At 40.8% G+C, this 14,529-nt stretch overlaps 1 protein-coding gene across 5 annotated transcripts in view; it reads left to right on the forward strand.

Moving 5' to 3' along the window:
- The first annotated feature begins 495 nt into the window (after nt 1–495).
- TJP2 (tight junction protein 2) overlaps nt 496–14,529 on the forward strand; it is a 62,938-nt gene continuing 48,904 nt past the window's right edge. For 2 of the 5 annotated variants that reach the window (XM_042013191.1, XM_042013192.1), the window contains exons 1-2: nt 8,570–8,802; nt 11,998–12,118. In XM_042013191.1, coding sequence (XP_041869125.1) covers nt 8,690–8,802; nt 11,998–12,118 — 234 coding nt within the window. In that variant the 5' untranslated portion in view covers nt 8,570–8,689. Of the gene's footprint in view, nt 521–738; nt 916–8,569; nt 8,803–11,997; nt 12,119–14,529 lie in introns of those variants that run through there. The other 3 variants (XM_042013200.1, XM_042013198.1, XM_042013201.1) reach the window with 3 other exon arrangements.

The raw sequence follows: 14,529 nt of genomic DNA on the forward strand, positions 1-14,529 counted from the left end.
TCCTGAGCTGTCAGTAAAGCGCCCGCAGCTATTCTGTGATAAAGAGCAGGGGAAAGCAGATTGAGAGGCGTATGTGGAACACTGCGCCGTGGTGTTAAAGGCTGTCTCAGAGGTCTTCCCGTTAGAAAGGTTCAGATGGGCAATGATCCCAAGTTCCAAACAAAACACTGATGTAAACGGAAAACACACCCAAGCGCTGGGTGACGGTGTGTCCCGCCAGCGGGGCTCCGCCGTGCCCGCCCGCAGGTCCGCTCTGCTGCCCGGGCCCGGCGCGGGGTGCCTCGGGCAGAGCCGGGGACCAGACCCGGGGGCAGAGCCGGGATGCCCTGCAGAGGACGGGACGGGCAGAGAAAACCCGGGGGGCGGGGCGGCCTCGCCGCGGTGACTCAGCGGCGCGGAGCACCGGGCTGCGACCGGTATTTCCTGTTCCCCTGTCGCCGCCGCGGGCGTTGGTGTGTGCGGGCGTGGGCCGGGGGAGCCGGGCGAAGGCACCCCTGCACCGAAGGGGCGGCAGCCGCAGGTGGGGACACGCCTAAGGAGTGGGCGCGCTGCCCGCCCATCCAGCCGCCAACACCCCTCCCCTGTGGTCCCTTGCCCTCCCCATCCTTCCCCTCTCCTCCCCACCTGGGGGCGAGGCCGGCACCTGCGGTGGGAGCCCGCCCCGGCGTGGCCGCGCCGCCCCCGCTCGCGCCCCGCAGGAAATCGCCCGACTCGGCGGGAGCGGCCACAGCGGACCCGGCCCCAGCCCTAGTCTCGGCCCCGGCCCCGGCCCCACACTCGGACTCGACGCCCTCGTCGCTGCCCGCTCCGGGGCGGCGGGGCAGGGCAAGGCGCAGTCGCACGGCAAGGCGCAGTCCCAGCGCCGGAGCGCCTCTGGGACCTCTGCTCTCGCTGCCGGCCACTCTCCGCGAGCAGGCGAGTATCCCCGCGGGATATCCCCGCCCAGAACCCGCGCTCCCCGCCGCTTCCCTGCGCCCGGACAGGTGCGGTGGCCCCCGGCACCCTCTGTCCCCCGCGGCCGCTATCTCCACGTCCCGCCCCTGGGGCCGCGCTGCGGCCACGAGCTGCCCGGCTTCTCCTTCTCGTTCCTTTGTGTGCTTTGGGTTTTATCGCCCCCTCGCCTAAGCTCCTCGGGCGCGCTTTGCCGCCTTTGTCCGCGGGAGCCGGACCCGCCGTGCCCCCGCGGGGCCCTCCCGGGCCGGTCCCGCGCCCGCCGCGCACCTGGGCGGCGCGAACAGCCGGGCTCGGCCGGGGATCGGCTTTTCTCTAACGGGATTAAGCGGCTCTCGGTGACTTTTTCCGTGATAAGTACTTTCCGGGAGAGTGCGATACTACGTGGAAAGTAGAAGAGATGTCACCGGCGAGTCGGGGTGTTTGTTTACCCGGGTTATTCCCCGACGGGGGGGGCGGGTCCCCCGTCCAGCGCACGCCCCCGCCGTCGGAGGCTTGGGCTGCCTTTGTTGCACAGAGAATTCCTGAAATCTTTATGTTGGCACATCCCGAGTGGATTCCATCCGTGCCTTGGGCTTTGGCTAACTGGGTCAGGGGAAGTTTCAAGTTAACAGGGAACTGTGAAACAAAGGAACAGGCAGTTCCAGAAGACAAATGTTTAATTGCCCTGTAAAAGTGCCTCGGCATTGACCATGTTTGCGGTGCTGGAGCCCAGGTGCATTAGATTTTCATCCTGGAGGGTCAGGGTTGATCTACCAGTGGCATGCACTTGCTTTAGTAGAAAAGCAACTTGCCCTTATTTACCTCGTACTTGAAACCTGTTTGCATATTTTTTCCAGCATGAGAAAGTACATGCTGTTTGAACATACTTGTGTAAGAGTCATATAACCAATCAGAAAATTTTCATGCTTCTATTGTTGCTTTCTAGTAGTTATTCACTTGAAACAGAGAAAATCTCTGAATTACCTGCTCCCTAGCTTCAGCTTATAAAATTGTTTGTGTCGGTTCCCACAGCTAAGATGACACTCGAGGGCTCCAGGCCCCACAGCTGTGCTCCAGCAGAGGCTGCAAAGGTCTGCTTTGTTTTAACCTTTGGACGTAATTATCGAGGTTGCATCATTTGCAACAAAATAATTTACCTTTTCTTTTGTTCCGCAAAGTTTTATTTTAAGGATTGAGAACTGTGATTCACCTATAGTTCAGGGAAAATAAAAGAGAAGCTATATGTGCTATGACTGATAAAACTGCTTCTTTCATTTATGAAGCATTTGTTGTCTAAGGCTTTAACTATCAGCTCTTTCAAATAGTGATCCTTGTCAGGGTCCATGAAGTCCTGACATGGCAAGAATCAGGTACTGGAAGGCATAGGAAGTTTGCTTTGTGTGAATTAATACTAATTGAGAGATCATCTGCTTTAAGAGACTTTGAAATGTTTTGCATTCAGTAAGCATGTGTTTGCCACTTACACATGGTCAGTAAGGTTTATATTTAGTATAACATTATCGTGAGGGCTGTCATTAGGCTTCCGAGGAAGTTTTCTGCATGTATTTGACTTTTAGGTGAGTTTACTGTTATAATTGCTTCTGGACTGTTACATGCAAACATCTTAGGCCCTAAACATTGGTTTCAAGTAGTGGCAGTGACTCCTCTTCCCTTTACAAAAGGATGTCACTGTGGACTGGAGAAACTGTGTCTAATTGTGTTTTGCTACTGCCCTGTATCACTGTCAGTAACTACTGAGGTGCTTAGTGCCACTGTGCTGGGTTTTTGTGAGACTAAAGGTGAGTGTTGGGAATTAGGCAGTGGAGTTGGGGTGATCCCAATACTTTGCATGAACTGTAATGTAAATAGAGCTCTTCAGAATGAAGCATCAAAGTAATTAAGTGTCTGATACTTTTATGATTGCTTAATCCCCCCTTTCCTGGTTCAGTGTCCCCTAAGGACAACCAGGAAATCTTTCTTAGTGATTAAAACAATGTTTAGGCAGCAGCATGGTTTACAAATTGGGATGTGCCATACCTTTATAAAACCTATATGCTTAAAAGCATTAGAAAGTTCCTGGACCATAGTAATCCTCAAATGGGGAATGGCCTAATATTCCAGGACTACTTCAAAGCTGCATTTAACTTAGAGCAAATCTAGATGATAGCATTTGTGTGTGTGTTTTAATAGTTAGCAATCTTGCCTTTCTCCAGAATTTCCTTGTAGGGTAAAGGAAATCTTGTGTTACAAGACTGTTCACTTTTAGTTGTTGAAATAACAGTACTTACGTACTCAGGGACAGAGTAACTTTTGTCATACTGTGGCTGCATCAGTTTCACCCTATTGTAGTAATTCTGGAACTGGTCATTCTGATGACAGGGGGAACAAAGCACTCACATGTTAGAACAGCTACAGATTTTTGAGGTTAGAGATTTTCAAGTCTGGTTTATTTTCAAATAGGTATGAAAATTCTGGGAAACTACTGGGAAAAAAAAAAAAATTATTAAACTTGACAATTGATCCTTGGCATCAGTTGTAGAAAAGCTGTGGATCTTAATCCCAAATTGCAGTGGATTCCTGTGAACTTTGGAAGACTTCTCAAAAATGAGACAATCTATTTGTAATACAAGTATTTATGGTAGTTAAGTATATTGGGCATAATTTTGTCTTCTAATATATGCATCTTGCCATAGTGAAGAAATGTTTGCAAACTGTGTGTTACCTACAAAGATTGGAGCACTGACATGGGTATGACTGGTTTTGCATGACCATGCTGGCATACACGCACCAGTGCACGTCGTCTTTCAGAGTCAAAGGTTCTGTCTCAGTCCCATGGCCAAGTGCGCTAAATTCATTGCAGACCTACACAGTCAAAATAGAGCTGTTCAACCACGGGCACTTTTTTCAATTATCTAAACCTATCCTCTTCCTCAGAAACAACAGCACCATGTTGGATCCCTATGTCTGCTCCCTTGAAAACTTTGCTTACTGCTTGTTCCCAGAGTTTTTGAAGCTTTCTGTTGCTCTTTAATCGTCTTTTACCAGTACTTGGGTTATCCTGGTCCCACTTCAGAAAGTAATTTTTTTTCCCTGAGTAGGTAATTTATGATTTAGAACCTGCTGCAATTATGTAGGTATTTTTGTTTGGAGTTTGGGAGGGTTGTTTGTTTGTTTATTATTTGTGGGGTTTTTTGCTTAGTTTGGTTTGTTTGGGGTTTCTTTTGTTGTTTTGTTGGGGGGTTTGGGGTTTCGTTGTAGTTGTTTTGCTTTGTTTTGTGTGGTTTTTGGGTTTTGTTTTTGGTTGTGTTGTTTTGGGGTTTTTTTAACAGACTAAGCCAGCATTCAGCTGTAGAGAGCTGAAGTTATTTTTTACTTTAGTATTACATAATTTAAACAGGTACTGACTGCAGCATAGTAATTAAACACCTTGATGCAGCAGCAAAGTACACGCAGGTCATTTAATACATTAAATTATTAATGTTTGGGTTGGGTTTTAGTTGGCTTGTTATTGGGATTTTTTTGGTTTGTTTTTCTTTTAAAGCAGATTGCTTTTTGAAAGTGTATGACATTAGGGGATATTGTAACTTTCTGTTTCAAATGAGAATGCAGACTGTGTCAACTCCTTTCAGTTCAGTGTAAGATGGCCCTTGCATTTGTGAATGTATTTAGGATGTTTATGATCCAAACTTAGTAATAAGTAATAACAGAGTGAGCTGTGGGAGCTCTGGTTTGATATCTGGTATAGCATCTGCCCTGGTGTGTATTCCTCAGCTGCAGGCTTTGTTTTTAGGAAACATGAGCTACCCAAGTCTTCCTGAATTTAGGTCAGCATTGTCATTGTCTGATTGTCGGAACCTCAGATAACCATGGCTGCTAATCTAGGAAGAAAACGAAACTCATTAGTGCTCTCTTTTCACATGAATGTCTGTGAAAACGACAGACAAAAATACTGCCTGATACAATAGTAGGGTCAATCAGAAGTGTGGGAGGCAAAATATAAAGCCCTTTTGTTCTGTGTTTTTTTTTTTTTCCAATGCCTGCTCCCTTTTCATGCTTTTGTCTCTGCTTTTGTTTTGTACCAGCAATCTAGAACTGCTTTTGAGAAATTTCTTCTTATTTCTTAAAGGTGTGCAATTATTTGGGGTGTGGTTTATATACATGTGAAGTGTCAAGTTTAGGATGTCTAGTTAGACGTGGGTATGTTTTCACTGACTCAGGCATGAGTTCACATATATTGGGCCACTGTGGCTTTTTCGTAAGACTGGCTCAATGATACCTCTCCCAAAAGCATTGTGTTGTTATAACCTCTGTTGTATCAAACTAATTTTTTAACATCCACGTTGTATTGATAAACTGAGCCTGAGCTTAACAATGCAGCCTTATCAGAGCCAAGATTTCACATGTTGATTGAAGCTATTTGTTATTTGCTTTGCCTCATTAATTTTTGGTTGGGTTTTTTTAAGGCTTTAGAGAAAACCCATAAATCTCTCCTGCACGTCACTCTTAACAGCAAGGCTGTCTGTAGTCTGGCTTGCACTCTCTATTCTAACATCTGCTTCATCATCTAGCTCTGCTTAATAGCCAGCAGATTTGACTACTGGTGTCTCTATCCTCCTTAGCACAACTTTGTATAAGCTGATTCTGAGAATCGCCAGGAACATATGGACTATTCAGGGAAGGGACGATCTCTAAGGAGGGGCCAAAAGCAACTGCAATCCCTGAAGCTGTGAGAAAGAAGTTTCCAGGTCCTCCTCTCTCTTTTCATTCCCACCTCCCACACTCCCAGTCTGATCCTTGATGCTCCTCTACCTTAAGATTTTTTTAACAGATCAGGCTTTACATATGTGCTGGTTGTGGTGCAAACAAAACACATGCGTGTTCTGGAAGTTAACAATTGACTGCCACAGTTATTCTTATCACTTGAGCAAAAGCATGCATGAAGAGATGCTTGTTTCTTTGCTCTCTTACTAGAAGGATTCTTTGATCTGTAGCTATTACACAGATTTTTGTTGAAAGAGGAGAAAGAACAAGATTTTGTTTTTTTCACAAGATGGAAAGTAATTTGTGGCTGCATTGGGCAATGGTTGTCTCTTTTTTAGTTGGGTCTGAAGTGACTGAAGATGTGATCATGCTTCTGTCATCAGTTTACATGAAGTATGCTCTACATCTAATTAAGAGTGTATGACTGTTTTCATCTGTCGAGGATTAGAGCAAAGGAAGCTTTCGCTTTGATCTCGTAAATGTTTCTTTAATGGAGAAAAAAGCTCTGTCATTCTTTCCCCATTCTCAGAAATACATTGTACTTTCTGAGGCATCACATGTATGTTCCCAGTTAGGAAAATTGCACTGCTTTCTTTCCAATAAAACTTGGTTTCTGTTCTCCTGAAAAAACACAAAGACAGAAAAAGTGGAGTGGATGATAATTCTCCAGCAGGAAACAATGGATGAAGGTATGTTTTAGACTTTTTGTTGGCTCTACAAAAGCCGTCCTTCACTAACAATGTGTGTACTAGCAGCTTTGAATTTCTGTTTCCAAATAAAGTTGAAGGAAGTTGCTAAACTGTGAGTCAGTCTTTCTCCCTCTAGATACCTGGAGATTTCACGCACTATTTAACCGAAAGCAGTACTTGGGAGTAATTTGTGATTGTTGTGTGGGCTTGGACTCTCTGTGTACAACACTAGTCATGGGGCTCCTTTTCTAGTCAGAATTAAAATGCTTTGCTCAAAGAGACAAAAGATGGACCAGAGCTGCACTTAATGCTTTTTAGACTTTGTATAGCACTGGCTTTGAAAAGTACTGTGGGGAAGTTTTTTAAGAATTATTTCTTAGATATATAAGGGGAAAGTTCAGAGTTAAAAAAGTGTTAAGGGAGAGGCTGGACAGAAAGAAATATCAAAACTTCATAGGACAAAGTGTGGTGATTGGTAACTGAAGTTGTTAATGAAACCAACTTTGAGGGAAGACTGGATTTTATCAAAATATTTCTGCTTTTGAGTAAAATAGAACTGTCATGAACTTCTACAGTCAGAAGATTCTTAAATACTGGAATTGTCAAAAACTGCTCACTTCTTGTCTTGTGTTTTCCTTCTCAGTACTGCCTTTACGATAGAGCTATCAGAAGTCAGGATGCATGCTGGCTTAATGACGTTAGCTGTGCTTGTGGGCTTCTAGTACTACTCTGCTTTCCTAAGCTTCTTAATGCTTTGTGTACAGATGTTTAAAGTTGTAGTTAAGTGAATTTTTTTTTTTTTTTTTTGGACCTGGAGAAGAAATTTTTTGCTTAATTAATTCATGTGGTTTTAATATATTATTTTACTTAACACATCACTACATTTCAGACTACATACTCCTTATCAGCCTGCAACTATGTAGGTGAATTTTATTTTTTCCTCTGACAATTGTAGTGGTATTTCCTGAATCTAAAAAATACTTGATTTTAATTTGCTCTTCTGAGATCAGTCACATGGATTGCTAAGTAATTACTTGAGATAGTTCAGTGTGCACATGTGCTAACATAACCTACAAATGTGATTGAATATTAAACACCAAATATGGCTAATGCAGGATTGTAAGTAATGTAGGATCTCGAGACAGTTATACAAATCTTGTTGTTAAAAGCTAAATATTTTACACCACAAGAAATGAAAATTAGCTGCTTTCTTCTGGGTTTCTAAATAAGTCGCATGCAATGTGATACAACCCCAACAGAAATACACACATGCCTAATAATACTTGGGAATAAGTAATATGCACACTTCTAGGCTTCAGTCTTCCTGTCACATCTCTTCTTTCTAAGGTTTTATCTCTATTGCTGCGTAAGTGCATAATATTTATATATGTAACTATATATATTTATAAGCATTCATTTCTTACTATCTAAGAAGCATTACATCAACATTTCCTTAATTAATTTTGCAATCAAGTACATCTCTTTGAATATTGCAATTTGACAGCACTGCGATGTTTCCGAAAGTCACTGTTACTTCTTTCAACATGTGCATCTGTCTCCACCTTAGTAGTCCATACCTGAGGTCTTTGGCACGCACAGTTACTTACCTCATGGTTAGAACAATTTTGACATGGGATGTGGCTTCTGGCATCATGTGAGGCACGTTTGAATGACTAGTAGGTATCATAATGGGAGTCACTAGCTTTCTTAATTCTGTACAAGACACATAAGGAAGTATTTCTCCATGCCTTTTCTGAGTAGATCAGATAAATCCCTCATGACACTTCTAATGTAGAGACCTTCCTTGCGCTTTCTGGTGAGAAAAGTTACGGCAAAAGCTATTTTTGTCTGTCACTCTCTAAAATGGTCTCAAGTTTTCTGTGCAGGTCTCTTTTATTCCCTGGATGGATTTGACAGAGAAGTTACCTACTGCTCCATTAACAGTTGAAAGATTACAGACAGCAGAGATTTAGCAAAGGATTAGTCAATTGGAGAGTGTGCATTATCCGGCCAGGCTTAGAACCATGATTGTCTCTTCGATCATTTTCATTAGTGTCTTATTCAAATATCGAATTACATAACAATGACGTTTCTGGGGAATCTGGTAGGAGTTTTTCTTTGGTTCCTCTCTCTCTTCTACTAACTGTCCAAGCCTGGGAGAGGGGAAAAAAGCATTATTTTTTTACTTCAAACTTGTAGCATGTTTTAAAAAGCAGCATTTCAAATAAGTGAAGAGTCATGACTTCAGTTGCAGCATCTGCGTTTGGATGATAACTTAGCTTGGTGGAACTCTTGAGAAAGGCAGGATGCGGTACAAGAAGTACATAACTATTTTAGAAGCAGCGATAGGTATTACTCCCCTTAACAAGAGGGAACTGCTTCCTGAGGGTAGACATGCAAATCTGTGGCAACATCCAGGGTAAGTGTTAAAAAGCAATCAGTGAGAAACTATGGGAAAAATTGTGCTCACCTTGAATCATGCATTTTTAAAACTTGTTGTCAGAAAGAGGAGAGTTATTTATAAAACAGGTAATTTTTTTTTTGTACCTTCCAAGCTCTGTATCTTCAGCAGTTGTGGTTGAACTTAGCAGTTTCATTAGAGATTTCTTTGTACTCCTTGTCCTTGGCTAGAGGAATAACTAGAAGATGGTGTTATTTCTAAATCAGGAGTTTGCTGAAGAAGAGAAAGGATAAACATGTGTATACTCATCAGAACAAAAATGAAATGGCTATTTTGTACTTTTTGCTTGCTACTAACCTGATGTATGTGTGTGTTTCCTGTCTCCCCATTTAAAAATATGCATATTTTTATTTTTATCTGTAAGAGAAGAAATTTCTAAAATGAGAAAAGAGAAACACTTTCGTCTGTGCAGGCAACTTTACTTCTCTGTTAAGAAGCAGGAGTTCATGATACTTAGGAATGCCGTTTCCCTTCAAGAAAGTTTTTCTGATTTTTGTTAAAAACAAACCAGAGTGCTTTCTTGTACCACACAACTTGAGTATTAGGCTTCAGAAAAATCTTTCTGTATGTAACTGTTGTGTGGAAAACGGGGTTGTCATTCTCTCCCACCTGCTCCTGTGTGAGTAGAACAGATGGATCGGTGTCTTCACAGTCCGTCTGGTCTCTTGTATTTTTGTAATACAATAGAATGCTGTCACCTTGTTTCAGACTTTGCAGAGGAGTGCAAACTATGAGAGGCTTTTGTCCAAGACCAATTAGTATGTTTCTATTGGTTTGGAATAGTTCTGTGTAAGCAAGACTTCAAAGAGAAACTTGATTGTAATTGTGGCTGTTTGACTATAACTGAATTGAGATTTATCTTTCAATTTTTCAGCAAAAGCGCTTTCTTTGATGCTGGTAGCAACAGTAAAAGCAAATAATCTACTATTAACCATATGATTTTTATATATTTCTTTCAGATCTATCTCCAGAACCACAAAAGCTAGTCTAGAAAATACACTTTTGTGCCTTTTTATTAACACAACGTTGTTCAGGTTGGTCCTAAATTTCCAGTGTTGTGTTAATGAGTGCTTGTAGGGCTTTTTGTTAAAAATTTGCCCATTAAAAGGGATTCTCAGTACAGCCTATTTGGACTCAGGACAGCAGAGTGTCCTAGACTGTGACTTCCTTTGATTGTTCCATATAAAATATCAACATGCGAATCTCCGTGATTTTTTCAGCTGTTCCTTATATGTTGATAAAATGGTACATGATTGTTCCTGCTGTTTTGAGAAGCTGTGTTGGAAAGTAATGATATATTCTTGTAGAATTCTTCTTAGTTTTCAAGTGGGTTAGTCTGGCCAAAGTCACAGCTTGAATCAAGCCCTCTAAAAATGAAACTTATTAACTGTAATGTCTATTTCTTTTGTAACTGTGATTGCTTGTCTTTCATCTACTACTGAGTATTAGTCAGTATCAAAGTACAAAACACACTGTTAAAATTTGTTTATATTTCCAGCATTCTTATTCTGACAACTCCCTACTTTCAGGGAGAGGTTTAGTTAATGTAATTGTTAGACATGGAATTTCAGGCTGGTTAAGATGTATTTGGATTATGCTTGGATTTGCCATTCCAACAGTTTCAGAAAAGCAGAAAAGCTGTTGTCACTGAACTGTAATAGGGATCCCTTTTATGTATTTTATTAAAAATTTCAGGGAATGAAAGGTTGGTAACCAGCAATAGTGGCAAAGTAAACCAAGTTTACATTCTTTGTTAAAAAAAATAAAAGTGTCATAAAAGTGTGAGTGTGTGTGTACAGAAAAAATTTGTAACATAATGAGACCCCTTCCGAAATCTAATACTGAATATAGGGTATAGGGGTTCTCATTTGTCAGCTCCTTACTGCACAAATCCAGGTCCATAATTAAACACTTGTTTTTCTTAAACATCTCTTAAAATAAAAAATAACACTAGAGTGTGATGCTAGGTCCAGAGCCACTGTTTGAAAGTTGTAGGAATTCTGCTTAAAAACCCAGACTACTGTGCAAAAGAAAGCCGGAAAGGCAGATATGCTATTTTGCTAAGATACTAATTTATATTTTCATATCAAAGACATTACAGAGTTAAGTTTTTCTACTTTCATCTTTGCTTGGAATAGTGATGTGATTTCTGTGACAGACAGATTGATTTTTATAAAGTTTGAGAAAGGGAAAATGACAGCAGCAGTGGTAGTTAGGTTTAGTTTGCTTGTGTAACTTTTCTGTAGCCTTCAGAATAGTATTCTGTGCACAGCCTGGAACAAGAAGGCTGAAGTTTGTTCATAATGCACAGTATAGCTTGTGCTGCTCTTTGGTGGTCACATAAACTCATATAAAGCATCTTTTGGTTCTGCAACTTCTGAAATCATGCCTTGATTGCATGTTGGTTTTCTTTTAAAAGCAAAACAAAAGCCACCAACAAACCCTAACCACTGACTTGTGTTTCTATTTCTGTCAAAAGTTCCTTCTGCATCTTAGTTAAACCATTGATTTTCTCTTTTCCTACCAGGGGTAATGAAGGACTCAACCAAGGGGTCAGGGGGAGGGGGAGCCCCGTGACAGGGATGCTGAACGGAAGCTAACATGCTACTTGTGTCCAAGAGGGGTAGCTAAAGCCTGTTGAGCAGGGGAAGGAGGACAGAAGATTACACTGGGAATTGTTTCCTTTCTATCATTTGGCAACTTAAGTTCTTAAGTTACCATCTGATGTCATTGGAGCGCATGTATCTGATTGTTCTTATGGAGGTTATGCTCAAGACACAATACTGTTACTAGCTTTCCTGTGTACAGTCTTGTGCGAGCTAAACAATCAGACTAAAACTAAATTGAAACAAAAAGCCAGGTGGTTTGTGGAGAGTACCAGTGGAACAAAGTAACTATAAGTATGCTTCCTGTCAATATCCTATTTCATTGGCAAAAATACATTGATTTGCATGCAGGCTTGTGTGTAAATATTGCTGAGTATCTCCTTTTTTCAAACACTATTTCCACTTGGTTGCCGGGGAAGCTAAAGCATCCCAAACTAATCAGGGAAATATATTTTATATCTCCTTTATCTCTAGGACTTCAGTGGTCCAGGCTTCACAATCACTCTTTTGTGGTTATAGGTGACTGAAATGAAACTTTGTTTTTCAGGGAGCAAACTACTGCACTGCCGTCTCCTTGTGAGTGGGACTGGGAGCACAGCTGTACATCAAGCCCAAAGCATCACACAGCAAGTAGACAACGGCACTCAAAAATCATCATTCCTCCCAAGGTGACTAGTCAAGTTGCATCAGTTAGATCTGGCCATTAGTTTAAAATGATGTATTCTTGTCATGTGCTAGCTAAGATGTGTATTCTTTTGACTATGTTTTTACAAGGTTTTAAGAAATTGTAGTTAGTAGAGTTACATGAAATTAGATCTAGTTCTTTTGAATTCCCAAAGAAACTTAAAATTATTACATGCACATCTGCTGAAAACTTGATGATGTACAACAGGCCTCCAGAAGAGGAGAGGTTTCTGCAATGAAGTCAATCTTCTGCTAAAGTTATGCAAATAACAATGCACAGGCCTGTACTAGTTCATCTGTTAGTTAAACATTGGTAAAGAATGGATGTAATCTATGATGATGTCTTCAGCAAATATAAATATTTAGCATGGACTTGGGGATAAGTAAATTACTTTATTTAAGCACAAAGGGTTATATTAATGGGAGTTGCTTAGTGACTCAGTCCTGAGAAACAGAATAGCCGCACACAGGGAGAGTTGTTTTGCTGCATATTTTCTTACAGTACATCATTAAGGTAAATATAATCCTTTTGGCATATTAACCTTGCTTTTGAAACCTTTTCTCAAGTGCTTCCAGAAGGACTATAAAAAGTGTCCTTAGTTTTATGTGTTGATCAAACATGCTTGGCTTGTTTTTGTAAGTCAATAACAGATGATGATTTTAAGAGAGGAAAAGGTTTTTATGCTGATGTTTTGCAAAATTATACTTGACTTAACTTTCTTTTTTTAGATGAATAGCTATTGCTGCTTTAGTAATTTACTTAGAAACGTGCATATCTATTGTTCTGACTTTCTAATTTGTGACATACTTAGCCAAAGCTACTTCTCTGTTTTATTTTCTGGGAGAGAGGGAAAATTTGATCTGAGAATATCAGTGAAACATAGCTAGGCAGGAATGTCTCAGCTGAGGTCTCCAGCAGCCTCTGACATTTTCCTCAAAACAAAAACTTTCAATGGTAGGGTATGCAAACTTTAAACCAGGGAATGTGGATAGTAGCAACCTCAACTCTTAGCAAAAGAAACTCCAGAACCATTTATCAACAAGGTCAAGATGGCTCAGAAGGTGCATCCAGCTGCTTTGTCTGTGGGCTTCTAGGAGTTGTAGAAATGGCAAGTGAATGACTGGTATGGCTGCATCCATTTGCTTTCTCCCTGATTTTTCTTGCTGTTCACTTTTGGACTCTTGCCAGCTCACTTTAGTCATTTGTGAAAAACATCACCCAAAAGTGGGCATTAGTACCCTAGCTGGGACCTTGCTGTTACTGAATAGGGCTGCAGAACTGCTTTGTTTCTTAATAAGCTCGTCAGCAGGAGGTTTGCCAGTATAAATAGGATGGGGAGAGGCAGAGCTTTGAAGCATAGTTTTCATGCTCTAAAGTACTAACTTGGCTGAAGAACTGCTGTCTGGAGATTTGTTTTTTAAATTAACTCCTATACCAGAAAAAAAAAAGTAACACATCTTTGTGTATGTTACGTCTTGTGTAATCTGCATATTCTTTTGCTTGTTTTTAATAAGGATAATGATCTCCATGAGAATAGGATCTTTGTTTTCTTTATTGGGTTGTCTTAATTAATTTGAGCCATAACAGTTGATTACCATGGTGAAGTTTTTGATGTTGTAGGGCTTGACTTCTAGTGGGGAAAGGCAGATAAATAGCTAAAAGCAGAGGATTGTTTCACAGCCTTGCCAGGAGTAATCAAGAAACATGGAGAAGAGAGGAAGGAAATGAGATGTAAGCAAAATGAATGTTCAAACAGAATGTGCCTGCTGTTTAAAATGAACAAGTTGGGGTTGGGGAAGAGATTTCCTTTTAAGTGTTGATACACATTTTTGTATGGTGTTTGGGGAGAAAAACAGTAAACACTTCTGTGGTTTGGATTTGTTTAAACTACATTGTTATTTCATTCTTTAGAATAACGGTACTAGGTTTTGTAGCTTCTTAAAGTAGTAGAGGTCAAAGTGCTTATGCCAAGGAAAGTTGTTTCAATTTGCACAGTCTGTAGAGGAGGGGATGGGGGTGGTGTGTGTGTGTGCTCAAGCAGAGTCACTGTTAAGACCCCATTTTGCTCTCTAGCAGTAGGTCAAACAATTTCATTTCCTTGCCTTACTAGTGTAATTTTCAAGGAACTGCAGTGTAATTTAAAACATTGCTCAGATGAAAATGTGTTTAGAAGAAATAGACTGTATTTCTTTTTCTCCCAACTATAATTTTTGTTAACTGTTATCAAACACCTCTGAATATTCTCATGCTGTTTTATCTATCCTATGAATATGCTATACATCTATATTTTCTAATTGGCATATTCTTTGCAAAAAGAAAGTAGCAACAAACAAAACAAGCAGTCTTCTGGTTTTAAGTAGAATAAACTTGTAATGTGAAATCTAGTAGAACTGA

This window comes from Corvus kubaryi, unplaced genomic scaffold (genome assembly GCF_017639235.1).
Source record: "Corvus kubaryi isolate FWS band 111438036 unplaced genomic scaffold, C.kubaryi_AGA036_p1.0 split1-37296, whole genome shotgun sequence".
In the NCBI taxonomy this organism is placed as follows: Eukaryota; Metazoa; Chordata; class Aves; order Passeriformes; family Corvidae; genus Corvus; species Corvus kubaryi.